The following is a 21,940-nucleotide window of genomic DNA, read 5'->3' on the forward strand; positions in this document are numbered from 1 at the left end:
ACAGTTAAAAGAGACAAAGTGGGACATTTATATAATGGTGTATTAGTCTCGGTTCTCTAGAGGGACAGAACTAATGGAATATATATAGATATATATATATAAGTTTATTATTAATTCACATTATCACAAGGTCTCACAATATGCTGTCTGCAGGCTGAGGGGCATGGAGACGCAGTGTAAGTTCCAAAACTGAAGAACTTGGAGTGTGATGTTTGAGGGCAGGAAGAATCCAGCACGGGAGAAAGATGTAGGCTGGGAGGCTAGGCCAGGCTCTCTTTCACATTTTTCTGCCTGCTTATATTCCATCTGCACGGGCAGCTGATTAGATTGTTCCCACCCAGATTAAGGGTGGGTCTGCCTTTCCCAGCCCACTGACTCAAATGTGAATCTCCTTTGGCAGCACCCTCACAGACACACTCAGGATCAATACTTTGTATCCTTCCATCCCATCAAGTTGACACTTGGTATTAATAATCACAAATGATATTTTCCTGTCCAAAGGAAAATATCACAGTCCTAAACATACATGCACCTAACACTGGAGCTCCAGAATTTATAAAAGAATTACTGACAGACCTAAGAAACGAGATAGACAGCAACACAATCATAGTGGGGGACTTCAGTACTCCACTGACAGCACTAGACAGGTCATCAAGACAGAAAGTCAACAAAGAAACAATGGATTTAAACTATACCCTGGAACAAATGTACTTCACAAATATATACAGAACATTTCATCCAAGAACCACAGAATACACATTCAGTCAACAGCACGTGGAACTTTCTCCAAGTTAGCCCATACGATAGTCCATAAAACGAGCCTCAATAAATTTAAGAAAGTTAAAATTATATCAAGCACTCTCTTTGACCACAGTAGAATAAAACTGGAAATCAACTCCAAAAGGAATCTTCAAAACCATACTGATACATGGAAATTACATAACCTGCTCCTGAATAAGACTTGGGTCAAAAACGAAATCAAGATGGAAATTAAAAAATTCTTCAAACTGAACGACAGTAATGACACAAACTATCGAAACCTCTGGGATGCTGCAAAGGCGGCGCTAAGAGGAAAGTTCATAGCCCTAAACGCCTACATCAAAAAGACTGAAAGAGCACAAACTGACACTCTAAGGTCACATCTCAAGGAACTAGAGAAACAAGAACCAGCAAAAGAAAGGAAGTAACAAACCCAGCAAAATAAAGGAAATAACCAAGATCAGAGCAGAACTAAATGAAATTGAAACAAAAAAATACAAAAGATAAATGAAACAAAAAGCTGGTTCTTTGAAAAGATAAGTAAAATTGATAGACCATTAGCAAGATTAACCAAGAAAAGAGAGAAAACCCAAATAAGCTCATTAAGAAATGAAACGGGAGATATTACAACTGACACCACTGAAATACAAAAGATCATTCAAGGCTACTGTGAACAACTTTGCGCACATAAACTAGAAAACCTAGAAGAGATGGATAAATTCCTGGAAAAATACAACCGTCCTAGCGTAAGTCAGGAAGAATTAGATACCCTGAACAGACCAGTAACCAGCAGCAAGATTGAAATGACACTTTAAAAAAATTACCAACAAAAAAAAAAGTCCAGGACCAGATGGATTCACAGCAAAATTCTACCAGATATTCAAAAAGGAATTGGTACCAATCCTTTTGAAACTGTTCCACAAGATAGAGAAAGGAGGAACCCTCCCTAATTCATTCTATGAAGCCAACATCACCCTAATACCAAAACCAGGAAAGGACATAATCGAAAAAGAAAACTACAGACTGATATTCTTGATGAACATAGATGCTAAATCCTTAACAAAATACTAGCTAACTGAATCCAACAACATATCATAAAGATAATCCACCATGATCAAGTGGGTTTCATACCAGGGATGCAGAAATGGTTTAACATATGCAAGTCAATAAATGTGACACAGCACATAAACAGAATTAAAAACAAAAATCACATGATCATGTCAATAGATGCAGAAAAAGCATTCAACAAAATCCAGCATCCCTTTATTATTAAAACTCTCAGCAAAATCGGTATGCAGACGACATACCTCACTGTAATAAAAGCCATCTATGACAACCCCACAGCCAACATAATACCAAATGGGGAAAAGTTGAAAGCATCCCCTCTGAGAACGGGAACAAGACAAGGATGCCCACTCTGACCACTCTGCTTCAACATACTACTGAAGTCCTAGCCAGGGCAGTCAGACAAGAGAAAGTAATTTCCCATATTCTGAGAACGATTTGTCCTAAAGAATTCCGAAGTGAAGTGAAACATAGATCTGAAGTCACTGGAGCAGGTACTGAGCCATGCTGGGAGGGGATTGTGGAGCAACCTCAGGGCTGAGGCTATGAGCTGTCTGAACCCTGCACCTGGGCTCCTGGGCTGTCCAGGCCCTCAACTGCAAACCAGCGAGGGGCTCGGCGTGGCAGCTAGCACCATGCTGGAAGAGCCTGAGTGGGGCCCCAGGAGTGGACTTTCCATCACATGAGCTTCCCGAGCCATCTGCCTGTCCCTCACCCACCTTGGCTGGTGTTTCCAGTGCAGGGCACACAGTGAGTGTGTCTGACAGGTGGTTGGGTGCACTCTGTCGCACAGCACGATGGTCGCAGAACACCGTGACTCTCCACTGGCTTCACTGTAGAGGGGATGATGGGCAGATTTTCATCATTTTACTGTAGGACAAATGAGGCCTCCCTCATTTATAGCAGTAGCAAAAACAAAATGCAGAAATCTTCCTAGTAAAAGTCTGAAGAAATAATTTGAATTTTTACTCTTGCCATTATTATGTAGTAACCTAAATAACTGCATATTTTACAGAAAATCCCCTTCTATTAATCATCTGATCCTAAGTGTTAAGAGTAACATGTGGTATTTGCACAGTTCATACCCATGGATTGCATTCTGGGACATCTGAATGCATTTAAAGCACAGGTGTCTATTGAAAATATAAGTAGCAAAGAGATGAATTGGGATAAGAGATGGTTAGAGAAGGATGTATCATCTTTAAGTTGTAAGCCTATTTTAAAAGGTACCTGGGATTCATTGTAGTCCATTATGGTGGGGTGCCAGGCACAGAGACCACTTCTTTGAAAGAGGAGTTTATTACTCACAGTTTCCAAGAGGAAGAGCTGTGCTACCCAGGCAAGACCACACAGAGAAGCTCGGAGGGATCTAGGGCAGCAGTCCCCAACCATATTAGCACCAGGGACCAGTGTTGTGGAAGACAATTTTTCCATGAACTGGGGGAGGTTGCAGGTCAGGGATGGTTTCAGATGAAACGGATCCACCTCAGATCGTCAGGCATTAGATTCTCATAATGAGCGTGCCACCTAGATCCCTTGCATGCACAGTTCACAACAGGAATCGCACTCCTATGAGAATATAATGCCGCTGCTGATCTGACAGGAGGCGGAACTCAGGCAGTAATGCTCACCCACCGCTTGCCTCCTGCTGTGAGACCCAGTTCCGAACGGGTCAAGGACCGGGACTGGTCTGTGGCCCAGGGCTTGGGGACCCCTGACCTACGGGACAGCATGGGCCAGATCCTTTATTGTGTTTTTTGTGGGGAATAATGTGCAGGCATGTTTGAGCCAGGTTAGAATTGGCTGGTTTGACCTGTTGGCTGTAGGAGTAGCCCCCAGTTGTCTAGTACCTTACCTGGCCCTGGGATGATTTAGGGCAGGGGAAATAGTGGCTTAGTTGTGAGAGTTAAATGAAGGGCGTGGTTGGAGGTGTGAGCTGTGGATTGGTTGGTCTGCGTAGGAAGAGTGGGCTTGCAAGAGAGTTGCTTACTATCTGAAGCAATTAGCTAGCCCTGGGAGGGGCAGTCTCTCCTGGATTAGTAGACCCCAAGATGTCAACACATCTTAAAATGTAGAAAGTAAAAAGCATTATACAAAACCTTCTTGAAACCTTTAAAATCCAGTTGAATTAACCCAGGTGACACTTTTGCCTCCCACTTTTTAATTTTTACATCCATCCACTCATTTCAGAGTCAGTTGTGAGCAGCCACCACATGCCAGGAAGTAGTTTGTGCTCTGAGTGGGGTGACAGCTGAGTAGAGTGACCCTGCAGGGGTACCAGGGCACAGAGAGACTCATGGGGAGAGGGAAACTCAGTCGCTGAGAGCAGAGGAAGATGCTCAGGCTGAGTCTTGGAAGAAGCCCACCTTTTCCCCATGTGAGACCCGCACATTCCAGGCAGAGGAACCAGAATCAAAACGCAACTTTCTTTTTTGCTTCCACCATCCCTGAAAGGTCTCCTCATGACCGTGGTCCTTCTCTCTCTGTGGGAAACTGAGGCAGGCCTTGAGGTCCACTCAGTCATAAGCAACAGACTCTCCCCCAGACTATTTGTATTTCTTTAATTTGTTTTTGTTTTTGTTTTGAGACGGAGTCTCTCTCTTTTGCCCAGGCTGGAGTGCAGGGGGTGATCTCAGCCCACAGCAACCTCTGACTCCCAGGTTGAAGTGATTTCCCTGCCTCAGCCTCCCAAGTAGCTGGGATTACAGGTGCCCACCACCACGCCCGGCTGATTTTTGTATTTTTAGTAGAGATGGGGTTTCACTATGTTAGCCAGGCTGGTCTCCAACTCCTGACCTCAGGCAGTCTGCCCACCTTGGCCTCCCAAAGTGCTGAGATTGCAGGCATGAGCCACCATGACCAGACAGGTTTGTGTATTTTTAAAAAATTAATCCTCTGTGTTAGCTCAGACATAGCCAGAGAAGAAAGCACACATTTTAAGTATTGAACCCAATGACTCTTGGCAGGTGAACAAACCCATGGAACAGACACTTAGATCAGAAGTAAAACATCTCCAGCTTCCCGGGAGCCTCGCCCTTCCTTCTCCCAGTCACTCACAGTACATTCTTCATGGGCACCTGCTATCCTAACTTCTAATGTCACGGAAGAATTCTTACTAGCTTTCAGCTTTATAAGTAGAATCATATGTAATTGACCCTTTTGTTTCTAGCTTTTTTCATTCAACATGTCAGTTAGATTCACTCATCTTATTGCAAGTCACTCTGGTTTCCTGTTTTCCATCGCGTGAGTACATCGCAGTGTGTTTTCCCCACTCTCCTCCCAGTGTGAGGCTATTGTGGATGCACAGGCGTCGCTATTCTCGTGCATTGCTTCGGATGAACATCCATCTGTTGGTTACACCAGAGTGAAGTCTTTGGGTTATAGGGGTATACCTATAGGTATGTAGGTATAGGTATGTTTAGCTTTGGTAGATACTGCCAAACTGGTTTCCGAAGTTGTCCCTATTAATTTTCACTCCCACCAGGGGTGTATGTGAGTTCTGTTTACTGAGGAATCTAACATCTGTGGTGTGCTGGCGCCTCCCTCAAACCTCAGCTGTCACTTCCTGCAGAAGCACAGAGAATTGCTTCCCCTGACACTGGACAGAGGCTTGAGAGCACTCTGAGGCCGCCCTTTTCGCCAGCATTTCTAGATCATTTCAAAGCAGATGACACATGTTTAAGGAGTCAGCTAATTCCCTCTTAGTAAGCATCAACATTTTACAATGTCTTTATGTATTTAGTCGGAAGCATTTTATTTTCCCTTATTTTTGGCCCTGTCTACTTATAGGTAGGGCAGGGTTGGCAAGTAGGTTTCACGTTGTGCGCCAGCTTCCTCTGCCTGGCATTAAGTGCCCAGAACAGTGTGTTGAGTAGGATTCTGATGCTGTTATCTGGACTCGGGGTAGGGGGAGGAGAGGGTGAAAGCAAAAGTGGGAAATGGTGGGATGTGTTTTCTGTGTTTGCCATCCCTGCTGTAGGGGACACAAAAGAGAGTCTCAATTCTCAGAAATCCTGGCATTTGTAGGCCCCCAGGGGAGAGCCAGACTAGAAGGGGCCAGTGTGGGGGTTTGTGTCCCTACCTTGGCAGGGAAGGTGGGGTGACCCCCACTGAGGACTGCATTCCCAACCTAGTGGGGAGGCTGGGGGAGATCCCTCAGTGACACGCCAGTCCACATGCTTCCACACCCACTGTGCAGGAAAGGGAAACCCCCCAACTGGTGGGCTGGCTTTGTCCCCAGGCCTGGCAGGGACTGGATTCAGCACCTCTCCGGGAACAAACAGATGCCCAGTCCCTGGTGCTCTGGAGTAAGGAAGGGAGAGGTGAAGTCAGCTGGACTTCTGGGTCAAGTGGGGACTTGGAGAACTTTTCTGTCTAACCAGAGGATTGTAAAACACACCAATCAGCACCCTGTAGCTAGCTTTGTAAAATGCACCAATCAGAGCTCTTTAAAACGCACCAAATCAGTGCTCTGTGAAATGCACCAATCAACAGGATTCTCAAAGTAGCCAATCACGAGGAGGATTGAGAAAAGGGCATTCTGATAGGACAGAAAGGGAACATGGGCGGGGACAAATAAGGGAATAAAAGCTGGCCACCCCCAGCCACCGGCGGCAACTGTTCTCGCTCCCTGTGAAAGCTTTGCGGTTTCGCACTTGGCAATAAAACTTGCTGCTACTCACTATTTGGGTCCGTGCCATCTTTTTTTTTTTTTTTTTTTTTTTTTTTTTTTTGAGACGAAGTCTCGCTCTGCCGCCCAGGCTGGAGTGCAGTGGCCGGGTCTCAGCTCACTGCAAGCTCCGCCTCCTGGGTTTACGCCATTCTCCTGCCTCAGCCTCCCAAGCAGCTGGGACTACAGGCGCCCGCCATGTCGCCCGGCTAGTTTTTTGTATTTTTTAGTAGAGACGGGGTTTCACCATGTTAGCCAGGATGGTCTCGATCTCCTGACCTCGTGATCCGCCCGTCTCGGCCTCCCAAAGTGCTGGGATTACAGGCTTGAGCCACCGCGCCCGGCCCCGTGCCATCTTTAAGAGTTGTAACACTCACCGGGAAGATCTGCGGCTTCATTCTTTAAGTCAGCGTGACCACGAACCCACCAGCAGGAACCAACTCTGGACACAACGCCGGTCCACATGCTTCCACGCCCATTGTGTAGTACAGGGGAAATCCCCCAGTGATGGGCCAGCTTTGTCCCCAGGCCTGGTGGGGACCGGATTCAGCACCTCTCCAGGAACAAACAGGTACCCAGTCCCTGGTGCTCTGGAGTAAGGAAGAGCTGGAGGGGCCGGATGAGGACAGTGCTGCAGGAGCTGCTGGGCGAACGGATTTGAACCCCACGAGGGAAAGCGCTCCCTGTCATCCAACCCAGGGAGCACCTGTATGCTGACCCTGAGGTTACACTGGGGAGACGGCGGTGAAGGTAGTTTTAATTGATCTCAAACTTCTTATGTTGGTGACACACGTGTGAATATAAAATGTTGGCCGGGCGCGGTGGCTCAAGCCTGTAATCCCAGCACTCTGGGAGGCCGAGACGGGCGGATCACGAGGTCAGGAGATCGAGTCCATCCTGGCTAACACGGTGAAACCCCGTCTCTACTAAAAAATACAAAAACTAGCCGGGCGATGTGGCGGGCGCCTGTAGTCCCAGCTACGTGGGAGGCTGAGGCAGGAGAATGGCGTGAACCCGGAGGCGGAGCTTGCAGTGAGCTGAGATCCGGCCACTGCACTCCAGCCTGGGCGGCAGAGCGAGACTCCGTCTCAAAAAAAAATAAATAAATAAATTAAAAAATGTTTAGGCAGAACACGGAAGGGATTAAAACCATCCAAACTAAATTAAGTTAGTAATCACATATGGTGGTAATTTCTTTTTCTGAAACACCTTTATTATGATATAATTCACATTTACTGTGATATAATTACACCCACTTAAGGTTTAAAATTCAGTGGTTTTTAGTATATTTACTGAATGTGCATCACCACAGTCAATTTTAGAGCATTTTCATCACTTCAGAAAGACATCCCATACCCTTTATGTCCCACCCCTGGATTGGCCCCTGTCCCCGACTGAGTCCGAGACAACTACTAAGCTGCTTTCTGTCCCTGTGGGTTTTCCTGTTCCGGACGTTGAATGGAATCATGTGGGGTACAATCTTTGGTATCTGGCCTCTTTCACTTAGCATAATGTCATCAGGGTCCACCCATGTTGCACTGTGATTACTAGAGATTTTGGGGTCTTACCAGTGCCTTTAAGTGCCTTGAGCATCACCAGCATAAGGGCTTTTGCTGTGATCTGAATATTTGTGTCCCCCACGAATTGCTATGTTGAAATTCTAACCTCCAAGGTGATGGTAGGAGGAGGTTGGGTCCTTGGGAGGTAATTATGTCATGCGGGTGGAGCCCGCACGAGTGGGTTAGCGCCTTTATAATAGAAGTTCCAGAAAACTCCCTCGCCTCTTCTGCCAGGTGAGGACACAGTGACCCATCTGTGAACCAGGACGTCACCATACACCAAATCTCCTGGTGTTTTAATCCTGGACTTCCCAGCCTCCGGAACTCTGAGAAATACATGTCTACTGTCTATAAGCCACCCCGTCTGTGGTGTTTGTTGTAGTAGTCCAGAGTAAGGCAGTTATGTCGTCCTGTGTCACTGGGGCTGGTGTTGTGGGGACCCTCTCCCACCACCAGCAGGGATGCTGCAGGACAGTGGCATTGCTCAGAAAGCAGGACGAGGACAGAGTGAGGCAAGTGAGATGCTTACCTCTGCAGCAGGACTTAGGTGGCTCATTCTTGAGATAAAGGAAGCGAAAATTACTGGATTAGGGAGGAATCATCAGGTTACTGAGAGTTTTTGTCAAAGTGATGGAAACCTACAAGTCTTCAAAAAGTTGAGTTGACTTCTGCTCATCACAGAACACAATCAGCAGAGATAAGAGGCTCCATGGGTGAAAATACTTACCAATCATATATTTGATAAGGGGTTAATATCCAGAATGTATAAATAACTCCTGCCACTCAACAAGAACACAGACAACCCAGTTTAAAAACAGGCAAAGGACTTGAATAGATATTTCTCCAAAGAATATATACAAGTGACAGTGAGCACATGGAAAGGTACACAACATCACTAATGGTTAGGGAAATGCAAATGGAAACCACAATGAGATACCACCTGACACCCACTGCAATGACTATGATTTTTTGAAAACCCAGAAAATAAGTGTTGGTGAGGATGTAGAGAAGCTGGAAGCCTTGTACACACTTGGTGGAACATAAAACGGTACGACTTCTGTGGAAAACATGATGACATTTTCTTAAAACATTAAACAGAGGCCGGGCGCGGTGGCTCAAGCCTGTAATCCCAGCACTTTGGGAGGCCGAGACGGGCGGATCACGAGGTCAGGAGATCAAGACCATCCTGGCTAACACGGTGAAACCCTGTCTCTACTAAAAATACAAAAAACTAGCCGGGCGAGGTGGCGGGCGCCTGTAGTCCCAGATACTCGGGAGGCTGAGGCAGGAGAATGGCGTGAACCCGGGAGGCGGAGCTTGCAGTGAGCTGAGATCCGGCCACTGCACTCCAGCCTGGGCGACAGAGCGAGACTCCGTCTCGGAAAAAAAAAAAAAAAACATTAAACAGAATTGCCACATGATCCAGCAATTCCACTTCTGGGAATTTACCCAAAGAATTGAAAGCAGGGACTCAAATAGATACTTTGCACACCCATGTTCATGGCAGCATTATTCACAGCAGCCAAGAGCTGAAAACAACCCAGGTGTCCATCTACAGATGAGTGGATCAAGAAAATATGGTAGATGCATCTGATAGAACATTCTTCAGCCCTAAAAAGGAAGGAAATCCCCGCATGTGCTACAATGGATGAACTTTAAAGACATGCTGAGTGAAATGCACCAGCCACAAAAGGACGAATACTGCCTGATTCCACTTGCAGGAGGTACCTGGAGTATGGAATCCACAGAGGAAGAAAGTAGAATGGGGATTGTTGGGGGCCAGTGGGAGAGAGAACGGGGTTTGTTTAGTGGGGACAGAGTTTCAGTTCGGAAAGATGAAAATGTTGTGGAGGTGGATGGTGGTGATGGGATGATGGCAGCGCAGCGAAGTGAATGTGCTTCATGCCACTGAACTGTGTGCCGACAAATGGTGAAGATGGTAAATTTTATGTTGTGTGTATTTTACCACAATTTAAAAATTATGGTCTAGTTTTTGTAGCTTTGTTTGAACCTTTGGGGAAAAAAAATTAGGGTCTAGTTTATACAAATCTATTCTTTAATGAAAATAATAACACCAATAACACCAGCAAATAACGTTGGCACTTTGCATTTTTACCTTTCTGATCTCATTTGATTCTCACTGGGGCCTGGGAACCTGAAGCCCAGAGAGGTCACATGGCTTGTCGTGGGTCACTCCATGGCAGTTAGGACTGTGAGTAGTCTGACTCTGTCGCTTGTGCTGCGCCTCTTTCCTCCTCGAAGCAGTCTCCTCACATCCAAGGATACTGGCCTTGCTGTGCCCACTGTGGGTTCTTGGGCTTGATGCATGCCAGCCTCTTCCCAGCCCTCTGCCCTGCTCTGCCTGCAGGCTCAGCCTTCCCACACTGCCTTACCTTTGAGAATATCTGAAGGTCACATACCCATCCCATTTGTACTTCTGTAAGAGAATCATGGGGGTATCCCCCTCTTTCTGTTGCATAAGCCCTTTCTGCTCCCAGACAGGCTGATAGACCGTAAATAAAGGGGGCAGGCTAGCTGGTAAGTGCCTCAAAGAGATTTGTGAAAAATTTCTGTGGCCTCATTTGCAAAGCTCTGCGGTGTCGTTCCCAATGACCCGAACACTGAGGGGTACTCCTGAAATAAATCTGTCAGCCACTTGCACACCCAGATGTCGAGGTCAGAGAACTCATCAGGAGGTTTTCAGAATTTTTCTAAGAATTAATCACAAACTCAGTGAAATAACTGATGGAAAAGATTTATTTGGATGTCTATTCCCTGGGGTCATTGAAGGGTTATTTTATTTGATAAATCGTGCTTTCCAGCCAAGCTGATCCTCCCTCCCTTTCCCTGGAAGATCCTTCAGACTGAGGAAAATGTCTTGCTGTTTATGATAGCTACTTCAATCTTACTGCCTAGCCTAGAGATGTGATCCTCTGAAATAATTCCTTGCATGTTTTTGAGATGCGGGAGAGTGAACTGTTTCAGGAGAGCTGGACTCCTGTCCAGTTTTTCACAGCAAAGGAAAAGAGTTGAAGCCAAAGAAGATATAGATCAAAGAGTACAAAATTTCAGTTAGATTGGAGTAAGTTTTAGTGATCTGTTTCACAGGATAGTGACTATAATAAATAAATAATGCATCGTATATTTCAAAATTGCTTAAGAGTAGATTTTAAATGTTTTCACCACAAAAAAGATAAATATGTCGGCCAAAAAGCATATGAAAAAAAAGCTCATCATCACTGGTCATTAGACAAATGCAAATCAAAACCACAATGAGATACCATCTCACACTAGTTCGAATGGCAATTATGAAAAAGGCAGGAAACAACAGATGCTGGTGAGGCTGTGGAGAAATAGGAACGGTTTTTGTTGTTGCTGTTGTTGTTGTTATATTGAGATGGAGTCTTGCTCTGTCACCCAGGCTGGAGTGCGGTGGCGTGATCTCGGCTCACTGCAGGCTCCGCCTCCTGGGTTCACGCCATTCTCCTGCCTCAGCCTCCCGAGTAGCTGGGACTACAGGCGCCCACCACCATGCTCGGCTAATTTTTTTTGTATTTTAGTAGAGACAGGGTTTCACCATGTTAGCCAGGATGGTCTCAATCTCCTGTCCTCGTGATCCGCCTGCCTCGGCCTCCCAAAGTACTGGGATTACAGGCATGAGCTATCGCGCCCGGCCCTGGGAATGGTTTTACACTGTTGATGGGAGTGTAAATTAGTTCAACCATTGTGGAAGACAGTGTGGTGATTCCTCAAGGATCTAGGACCAGAAATACCATTTGACCCAGCAATCCCATTACTGGGCATATACCCAAAGGGTTGTAAATCATTCTACCACAAAGACACATGCACATGTATGTTTATTGCAGCACTATTTACAATAGCAAAGACTTGGAACCAACCCAAATGCCCATCAATGATAGACTGGATAAAGAAAATGTAGCACATATACACCATGGAATACTATGCAGCCATAAAAGAGAATGAGTTCATGCCTTTTGCAGGGACATGGATGAAGCTGGAAGCCACCATTCTCGGCAAACTAACACAGGAACAGAAAACCAAACACTGCATGTTCTCAATCATAAGTAGGAGTAGAACAGTGAGAACACATGAACACAGGGAGGGGCACATCACACACCGGGGCCTGTCAGGGGGTGGGGGCAAGGGGAGGGAGAACATTAGGATAAATACCTAATGCATGGGGCACTTAAAACCTAGATGATGGGTTGACGGGTGCAGCAGACCACTATGGCACATATATACCTGTGTAACAAACCTGCACATTCTGCACCTGTATCCCAGAACTTAAAGTAAAATGAAAATTGTTTTAAAAATGTGAGGTGATGGCCGGGCGCGGTGGCTCAAGCCTGTAATCCCAGCACTTTGGGAGGCCGAGACGGGCGGATCACGATGTCAGGAGATCGAGACCATCCTGGCTAACACGGTGAAACTCCGTCTCTACTAAAGATACAAAAACTAGCCGGGTGAGGTGGCGGGTGCCTGTAGTCCCAGCTACTCGGGAGGCTGAGGCAGGAGAATGGGGTAAACCCGGGAGGCGGAGCTTGCAGTGAGCTGAGATCCGGCCACTGCACTCCAGTTCGGGCGACAGAGCGAGACTCCGCCTCAAAAAAAAAAAAAAAAAAAAAATGTGAGGTGATTTGTGAATTAGCTTGATTCAATCATTCTGCAATGTAAACGTTACTAAGACATCACATTGTACCCCATAAATATGTAGTATAGAATTATTTCTCAATTAAAAATAAAATTAAAACAGAAACTAGATAAACAGCAGCATAATCAACCCAAAGCAAGTAGGTGGCAGGAAATCATAAATGAAAGAGCAGAAATCAATGAAATAGACAACAGAAAACCAATGGAGAAAAAACAATGAAAAAGGAGCTGAGACTTTGACAGCATCAACAGCAGTGACAAAACTCTAGCAAGAAAAAAGTTAGAAGACACAAATTCCTAATATCTGGGAAGAAACCGGTATAGAACTACAGACCCAGCAGACATCAAAAGGATGATAAGGGAATAATAGGAACGGCTTTACACAAATGAACTTCACAACTTAGATGAAATAGATCAATTTCTTGGAAAACACAAACTAACATAATTCATACAATATAAAATAGAGAATTTGAATAGTCCTATAATTATTAAGGAAATTGAATTTATAATTCTAAAACTTCCAAAAACAAAATCTCCAGGTCCAGATGGTTTCACTGGAGAATTCTGTTAAGCATTTATAGAATTAATACCATTTCTAAACAATTTCTCTGAGAAAATAGAAGGAACACTTCCAGATTGATTTTTGTGAAGGTAATATTGCCATGCTATCAAAAACCAGACAAAGACAGTATAGAAAAATAAAACTACAGACCAATATCCATTATTAATGTAATGGAAATACAAAAATCCTTAACAAAATAATAATGAATAAAATTCAACATGTCTGAAAGGAATTATACATCACTGCCAAGAGGGATTTATTCCAGGGATTCAAGGCTGGTTCGATATTCAAAAATCAGTCAATTTATTCTATCATATCAGCAGGCTAAAGAAGAGAAACCATATGGTTATATCAATTGATGCAGAAAAAGCATTTGGCAAAATCACACACCTTTTCATAACTAAAAAGTAAACTTAGAAAAATAGGCATAGAGAACTTTCCAACGTGAAAAAGAGCATCTACAAAAGACCTACAGCCAACACACTTAATGGAGACTGAATGCTTTTCTCCTAAGCTCGGGAACAAGGCAAGCATGCTCATTCATACCATTTTTTTCAACATAGAACATAATGATGTAATTTCAAGCCAATGCAGTATAGCAAGAAAATAAAATAAAAGGCATACAGATTAGAAAGGAAGAAATATAACTAACCCTGTTTGTGGATGACATGAGTATCTATGTAGAAAACTCAAAGAATCTTTAAAAAATAAATGGAATAAAACAAGCCTCTTAGAATTAATAAGTGAGTTCAGCAAGGTTGTAGGATACAAGATAAACATACAAAATTCAGTTGTATTTCTTGTGTATTAATAGTGAGCTATATAGTAACAGTAATACTGCATATTAACAGCGAGCATATGGACACTGAAATTAAAAATTGCTTAAAAAGATACATAAGTGTAAATCTAACAAAACATACACTGAAAACTACTTAACAATGATGAAATAAATAAATAAATTGGAAAATTCAATGTAGTAAATGTGTCAATTTTCCCCCAGTTAATATGTGGGTTTGGGCCGGGCGCAGTGCCTCACGCCTGTAATCCCAGCACTTCGGGAAGCCAAGGTGGGCAGATCACCTGAGGTGAGGAGTTCAAGACCAGCTTGGCCAGCGTGGTGAAACCCCATCTCTACTAAAAATAAAAAAAAAAAAACATTAGCTGGGCATGGTGGGGGGGCACCTGTAATCCCAGCTACTCAGGAGGCTGAGGCAGGAGAATTGCTTGAACCCGGAAGGCAGAAGTTTCAGTGAGCTGAGATCACGCAATTACACTCCAGCCTGGACAACGAGAGCGAAAATTTCATCTCAAAAAGAAAGAAGAAAAAAATGTGGGTTTGATTCAATTCCTATCAAAATCCCAGCAACATGTTTTTTGTAGACAATGACAGTCTTATTCTAAAATGTGTATGGAGACCAGGTGTGATGGCTCATGACTGTACACCCAGCACTTTGGAAGGCTGAAAGGCTGAGGTGGGAGGATCACTTGAGGCCAGGAATTCAAGACCAGCCTGGCCAACATGTCAAAACCTTGTCTCTACTAAAAATACAAAAATTAGCCAGGCATGGTGGCGTGCGCCTGTAATCCCAGCTATCTGGGAGGATGAGCCATGGGAATCACTTGAACCTGGGAAGCGGAAGTTGCAGTGAGCCAAGATCATGCCACTGTGCTCCAGCCTGGGTGACAGAGCAAGACCTGTCTCAAAAAAAACCCAAAAAAAACAAAAAAACAATGTATATGGAAAGAGAAATAATTTTGAAAAATAAGAATTAAATGGGAGGAATCAATTTTTTGATTTCCAGACTTAAAGCCACAATAATCAGGACTTGGTGATTGGTGGAAAGATAGATCAATGGAATAAAGAGAGAATCCAGATATAGATACACAAACATGCCCGACTAATTTTTGACAAAAGTCAAAAGGAATTCAGCGAAGGAAAGATAGCTTTTTCAACAAATGTTGGAACAATTGGACATCTATAGGCAAAAATAATCAACCTCATCCCAAGTCTCATATCTTACACTAAAAGTGACTGAAAATGGGTCATGCAATCAAATGTAAAATTAAAATTATAAAACATTTAGAAAAAACATAGGAGAAAGATCTAGGACTAGGCAGAGTTTTTAGATCAACACCAAAAGTGTAGGAGCAAAAATACATGAATTGGACTTCATCAAAATTTAAAATTTTACTCTATGAATGATCCTTTTGAGAGGATAAAAAGATTAACTGTAGACCCTGAGAAAATATTTACAAGCCACATACGTAACAAAACCATGGACTATATATGATTTGTCTTTTATGCTGAGCTAAAATTGTTTTATTATTTGTGTAGTGTCTCTGTTCTGATTTACTCTCAAACTTCCCAGGAGAACTGAAAATCTCCTCTGAATACAATCCTACCCAGCAAGCTTTCTGTCAGCTTCATTTTCTTAGAGACGTTTCCATTGAGCCTCTGTTTCCTGCTTCAGTCTGGACAAGTCAGCCTATAGGCAGTCTGTGTATTTACCATGCGAGGACATCCTTTTCCCATTTTCTTAGAACTTCCTCTTTCTCTTTTCTGTGTTAGATCCCATCTTCTCTTTTTTCCTTGGCTTACTCCCTCATTTCAGGGAGGAAGTACCTCTTCCGGTACTTTCTTGGCTAAAATTAAAAAGACTAAAACAAACCCAAGCCAGGATGTGGAGTCATGGGAACCCTCAAAGGGTGCTGGTGAGTGCGTAAATGGGAACAGCCACTTTGGAAAGTGACTTTGTATTCTCTGCTAAAGCTGCAAATTCCCAGGGACCCAGCAGCTCTGACTAGTAGATATTTTGTACCCAAAAGAAATATGCAGATGTATGTACCAGCAGACCGTACAGAATATCAAAGCAGCATTAATCTTACTGCAAAAAAAATTAGTAACAATCCAAATGTCCGTTGGCAAGAGAATAGATATATAAATGGCAGCATATTCACGCAATGTAATATACAACAGTGAACACGATCAACTATATTTATATGCAGTATGGTAGATGACTCTTATAATTTTGAATGAAAGAAGCCAAATACTAAAAATATTGTATGATTCCGTTTATATTAAGTTAGAAAACCAGGTGAAACTAAACTATAGTGGTAAATGTATCAAGGTGGAAGCCTATAAGTGATTATTTTAAAAGCAAGGAATGTGGTGAGCAGCGAGGGGGAGGAATGATAGGGAATGAGGCATGGAAGGCCTTCTAGGAACATGGCCATGGGCCCATGGGTGCTTGGTTAATGGTAAATCATTGAACTGAATCTGTTTGCTTTGTGCACTTTTTTTGTATGTGTGTTAGGTTTCGCAATGTGAATGGTTAAGAAAATGAGCAAAGGTGAAAACAAACCCACCCACCCCCAAATTAGATTAGCTACTGCATTATGTTATTAGCTATTATATTAGCTACTATTATTATTAGCTATATTATTAGCTATTAGCTACTGCATGGACAGAAATGTCTTAAGTCCAACATTAGCAAGCATTGGTGAGCATGTGGATTAGCCTGAATTCACACCCTGTTGGTGGGAGTATCATTTGTTTGAGTTATTTAAGACGTGGTTTGATCTTACCTAGTAATGCTGTGTGTGCGTGTACCATAGGCAGAACAGTTCTGTGGGCTTGCTCCATGGGTCTGCTCCTGGGGCTGGAGAGCTGGCAGCTCCCTGGAACCTGTTCTTTTCCTGCTGTATATTGGAAGTTCCAGGGAGAGGGTGCAGAAACACGAAGCCTGTTGAGGTCTTAAGTTCAGAACCTGCAAGCTATCACTTCTACCCATATTCTACTGCTGAAAGCCAGTTGCAAAGCCCACCTGACATGGGGCAGGGGGTGGCAGGGGGTGGCGGGGCTAAGTCTTAAGCTAACCGGAGAAAATGAAAGCTGACCTCCTCCGGTGAATATCAGCACATTTCTTGGCTCTGAGGATGCTGCATTACCCCTCCTCCAGTATTTAGGAGAGGCAGACACATTGATACCTGGAGGTTTTATAAGTATTGCCTCAGCCTCAGTAATACTTCATGCAATGAAAAATTATTTGTTACAGTTATAAATGGCCAATATTTGTCTGAAAAGTATTTGTACTTTGAGTTGGCTGCTGTAAACATATTATCTGTTGGAAAGTAGGGCACTTCTTAGTCTAAGGAAAATAACTTGTTTCATGTTCAGTGTTATTTTGAATAAAATTGCATAGATTTTACTGATTTTTTTTTGTTTGAGATGTAGTCTCGCTCTGTCACCCAGGCTGGAGTGCAGTGGCACGATCTCAGCTTACTGCAACCTTCACCTCCTGGGTTCAAGCAATTCTCCTGCCTCAGCCTCCTGAGTAGCTGGGATTACAGGTGCCCACCACCATGCCTGACTAGTTTTTGTATTTTTAGTAGAGACGGGGTTTCACTGTGTTGATCAGACTGGTCTTGAACTCCTGACCTCGTGATCTGGCTGCCTCAGCCTCCCAAACTGCTGGGATTACAGGTGTGAGCCACCACACCTGGCCTGATCTTCTTTTTTAGTAGTTTTACATCTAGGACTTTATTATTTTTTATCTATGTATTTTTGAGACAGGGTCTCAATATGTTGCCTAGGCAGGCTGGTCTCAAACTCCTCTGAAGCGATCCTCCTGCCCTGGCCTGCTGAGTTGCTGTGAATGCAGGTGGTATACCACCACACCTGGCTAGGACTTGACTTTTTTAAGCTACTTTTCTCCTAGGCACTGGTAACTCTGTTCCCTTCCTTCTCACTGAGACTCTCATACTCTGTTTTCATCTAACACTGCTTTGTAAAATACTTGAAATGCATTGTTTTTTCTTTCCATGGTTTTCCTTTTTCCAAGCCATTTTTATTCATTCAACATTTATTGAACGCCTACAACTTACTGCCATTGTCAATACTATGGTGATAAGATGCACCTGTAGCTGGATAAAGTCAGTCTTCAGTAGCAGTGAGGCAGGAAAACCAGACAAGGCCTCGAGGGTGGCACTGGAGTTGGGTCTTGATGGATGAGCAGGAGTTTGATAGGCCATGAAGTGAGGCAGGAAATTTCTGACTATGGAAGGAGAATGAGCCAAGGCACAGAGCTAGGATAACACATCTCAGTGCATACATCAGCGTGAGTGATTTTCAGTTTATTGACCTTTATCTCATTTTGCAGTCCACCTGCCATTTTCTCTAATGTATAGCTTAAGTTTCTTCAAATGTACTTTCGCTTTTTTATACATAGCTTTTTTAAATAGGAATTTGAAGTCCTCCTAATGGCCTGAGGCAACAGAAATTGTTTTTGCTTTACTACTTAAACGCACCAAAACAGGCTCTTTTGAACTGAGCCATTTTCCTGTGTTCTGAATTGTGTCACTCACGTGTACCCTTAGGGGCTGAATGCCTGTTAACGGTGAGGTCTGTCTGTGTTCCTCTGTCTAGATTAAGTTTGACAGTGTGGAGGTGTGTGTCTGCTGTGAGCTGCAGCACCAGTCGTCCGGCTGCAGCAACCTCGGGGAGACGCTGAAGCTGAACCCGCTGCAGGAGAACTGCAACGCTGTGAGGCTGACCTTGAAGGTGACCCCGCTGGGCGCTGCTTGTGCATGCATTTCATCCCATGCCTTACAGACAGTTTAGGAAGCCTTGTTAACATATAGATTCCTTTCAGCTCTTAACTTCCTGGGGTAGGTTCAGTGCAAGAGGGAGTATCTTTCCAGAGAACATTTGAAAGGATTACAGATTTTGATTTTGAAGATGTTGCTTTCTGGATCTCACTTTGCATTTTTAACATTTCATTGTCCTACCTCTGACATGTGCAAAGTCGGATGCAAATGATTGAAAGAGGTCTTTACAAATGCTGATGGGAGGCATTCTACGGCTTTTCTGACATTTTTGGCTGTTAAACCATCAGGGAACAAATAGGGATTTATTTTGCTTTTTAAAAGATTTTTGGAGGAAAAAAAAAATCAGACAATCTCCCGTACAGTCTGTTATCTTGTGTAGCATCTGATCTTTTTAAAAAAGTGATTTGGAAAAATTGTTTATATTATTTTATTTTTTCTTCCAAGTGTTTTATTCTGAAAGGCAAAATTGGCTACTTAAAAATACATAAGAAGAGTGAACCCAATTCTTCTGTTTCCCCTGAATAAAACTGTGCCACAACTTTTTAAAAAGATGTGGCACAGTCCAGGTGCAGTGGCTTACGCCTGTAATCCCAGCACTTTGGGAGGCTGAGGCGGGCGGATCACTTGAGGTCAGGAGTTCGAGACCAGTCTGGCCAACATGGTGAAGCCCTCCCCCCCCTACTAAAAATACAAAAATTAGCCAGGCTACTTGGGAGGCTGAGGCAGGAGAATCATTTGAACTTGGGAGGCAGAGGTTGCAGTGAGCCGAGATTGAGCCACTGCACTCCAGCCTGGTGACAGAACAAGACTTTGTCTCAAAGAAAAAAAAAGGATAAATAAGTATAAAAATATGTGGCACAGTCCAAGGAACTCTCAGTTGGTGGTAAAATTGTGTTTGCAGTATGGAGGGGGTTCTAGCATGTGTGTAGGGAACGCAGTATGCAGGGGATGGGAAACTGCAGAGAGCCACCTTGGATCTGGGGAGACGAGGAAAGCGTTGACCTTGAGTGCCTGTGATTAGTCTTCCATGGGTGGTCACCAGCTGGTAGACAAACAAAGATGTACAGAGAGAGAGGATGCAGCTCCTCTCTGTGGTAGGACTGCACCTGGCTCACAGCACCTGCCATGTTTGCACGGAGGAATGGTCCAAGGTGAGTGGTCCCAGCAGCTCACCAGAGTGACAGATGCAGCGGGGTTGGAGGAAACCAGAACTGCAGCACCGCAGAGCCCATCCCATCACGGGACCAGGTATTTCATCATGCCCACATTACCTGCGCCCACATTTCTACCTCACTGCATCCTGGGGCCTGCCTGGGTCAGTGCCTGAGGTCTGCTGTGGCCTTTCACAGCCCTCCTGGAAGGGGACACGGGCAGCCATTGCTCACTCTGCGATCTCATTCTGACAACTGCTAAGTCTCTTCTTCAACCTGGAGATATCTTCTTGAGTATGAAGATGCATTTGGGCCTCATGTTACCTCCCGGTCCTCAGCTGGCTGGTCGGGGTGTTCAGTCTGCTCTTCTAAGGTCCTGGCATTCCCCTTGAAGGCCTTCACTCGTGGGATGTAGGACCCAGTTTTCATGACTCTCCAGCCCCTGCAGTGGTGACTACGACTTGAAAGGTAATGCTGGTAAAAAAGCAACACTGTCTCTAAGAATGCAGTCTCAGGTCTAGTGGGAGCTGGTGACATTGCAGTCTCACTCTTATCCACTGTTCTGGTACATTGGTGAGAAAAGCCCTTGGTATGAGGTGGCAAAAACGGCGTGGAGTAAAGGCCACTGAAGTCAAGAAGTTCAGGGAAGGCTGGGAGCCTAGCTGAATGCATGGCACATCCCCGTGGGTATTCAAATTGCCTGGGACACTGATAAGAGTTGATAGCAAAAGAAAAACCACACCATTTTAAACTCCTTAATGAATTTATGTACAAAGCCTACCTAGAGGTAGGAACTATCGAAACTGGTGGCAGGAGGCTCAAAGGAGGCAGGAGTTGTGATCAAGGTGCGAGGCCAATGGTCTGGAAGTGGCAGCAGTGGCTTAGGTGGTAAGTGAAGAGACAGCCTGCCCCTGTCCCCTACCTGAGGACCTGTGCAAGGAGCAATGGCCTTGGCAGGGAATGACTTTCATCTGAGATCAAGAGGACCAGGGACTATTGGAAGTGGGTATCTGTTTATTGCTGTCGTCCAACTTTGTTGCTTTTCAAAATTGTCTTGGCTATCATTTCCTTTGTAATTCCATATAAATTTTAGAATCCGCTTATTCATTTTCTACTAGAATCCTGCTGGGATTTTAATTGAGATTGCATGGAATCCACACATCACTTTGAAGAGACTGGATGTATTCATGATATAGTTCTTCATTTATTTAAGTCATACTTCATTTCTCTAGTGTATCTTTTCTTCATCAGCCTTGTGTAAATTTCATTATATAGATCTTAACATATTTTGTAATACTTATGCTTAAAGTACTCCACATTTATGGGTGCTATCCTAATGGTATTTTTTAATGGTCTCTTATTCACTGCTAGCATATAGAAATTTGATTTTTGTTACCAATCTTGTATCCTGTGGTCTTGCTAAACTCACTTAGTTCTGGTAGCTGTTTTGCAGATTCTTTGGATTTTCTTATGTAGACAGTCATGTGCTATGCAAAGAGAGGCAATTTTACATCTTCCATTCTCCAGACAAACAGAGCCAATAGGACAGATGTGGATAGGTGAGAGGGAATTTATTGAAAGAATTGCTCACATAACCATGGAGACTAAGAAGTCCTATGACAGCCCATCTGCAAGCTGGAGACCCTGGAAAGCTGGGGGTTTGGCTCAGTCTAAGTCCAAAGGCCTCAGAACCAGGGAAACCAATGGTGGAACTCTCAGTCCAAGGCCAAGAACCCGGGGGAAGGGGTCGCGCCAGTGTGAGTCCCAGGGTCCAAAGGCCAGAGAGCCTGGAGTTCTGATATCCAAGGGCAGGACAGGGTGGCTCAGCTCCAGAAGAGAAAAAGAAAATAATTCACTTTTCCTCTGCCTTTTTGTTCTATCCAGGCCCCCCGCTGAT

The 21,940-nt window shown here is 44.1% G+C and overlaps 1 protein-coding gene across 2 annotated transcripts in view; it reads left to right on the forward strand.

Annotated features, from left to right (window-relative positions):
- FAM189A1 (family with sequence similarity 189 member A1) overlaps positions 1-21,940 on the forward strand; it is a 466,288-nt gene that overhangs the window by 376,809 nt on the left and 67,539 nt on the right. For both annotated transcript variants that reach the window (XM_033190738.1, XM_033190739.1), the window contains exon 4: positions 18,711-18,845. In XM_033190738.1, coding sequence (XP_033046629.1) covers positions 18,711-18,845 — 135 coding nt within the window. The remainder of the gene's footprint in view (positions 1-18,710; positions 18,846-21,940) is intronic.

This window comes from Trachypithecus francoisi, unplaced genomic scaffold (genome assembly GCF_009764315.1).
Source record: "Trachypithecus francoisi isolate TF-2019V2 unplaced genomic scaffold, Tfra_2.0 Lachesis_group3, whole genome shotgun sequence".
Taxonomy (NCBI): domain Eukaryota; kingdom Metazoa; phylum Chordata; class Mammalia; order Primates; family Cercopithecidae; genus Trachypithecus; species Trachypithecus francoisi.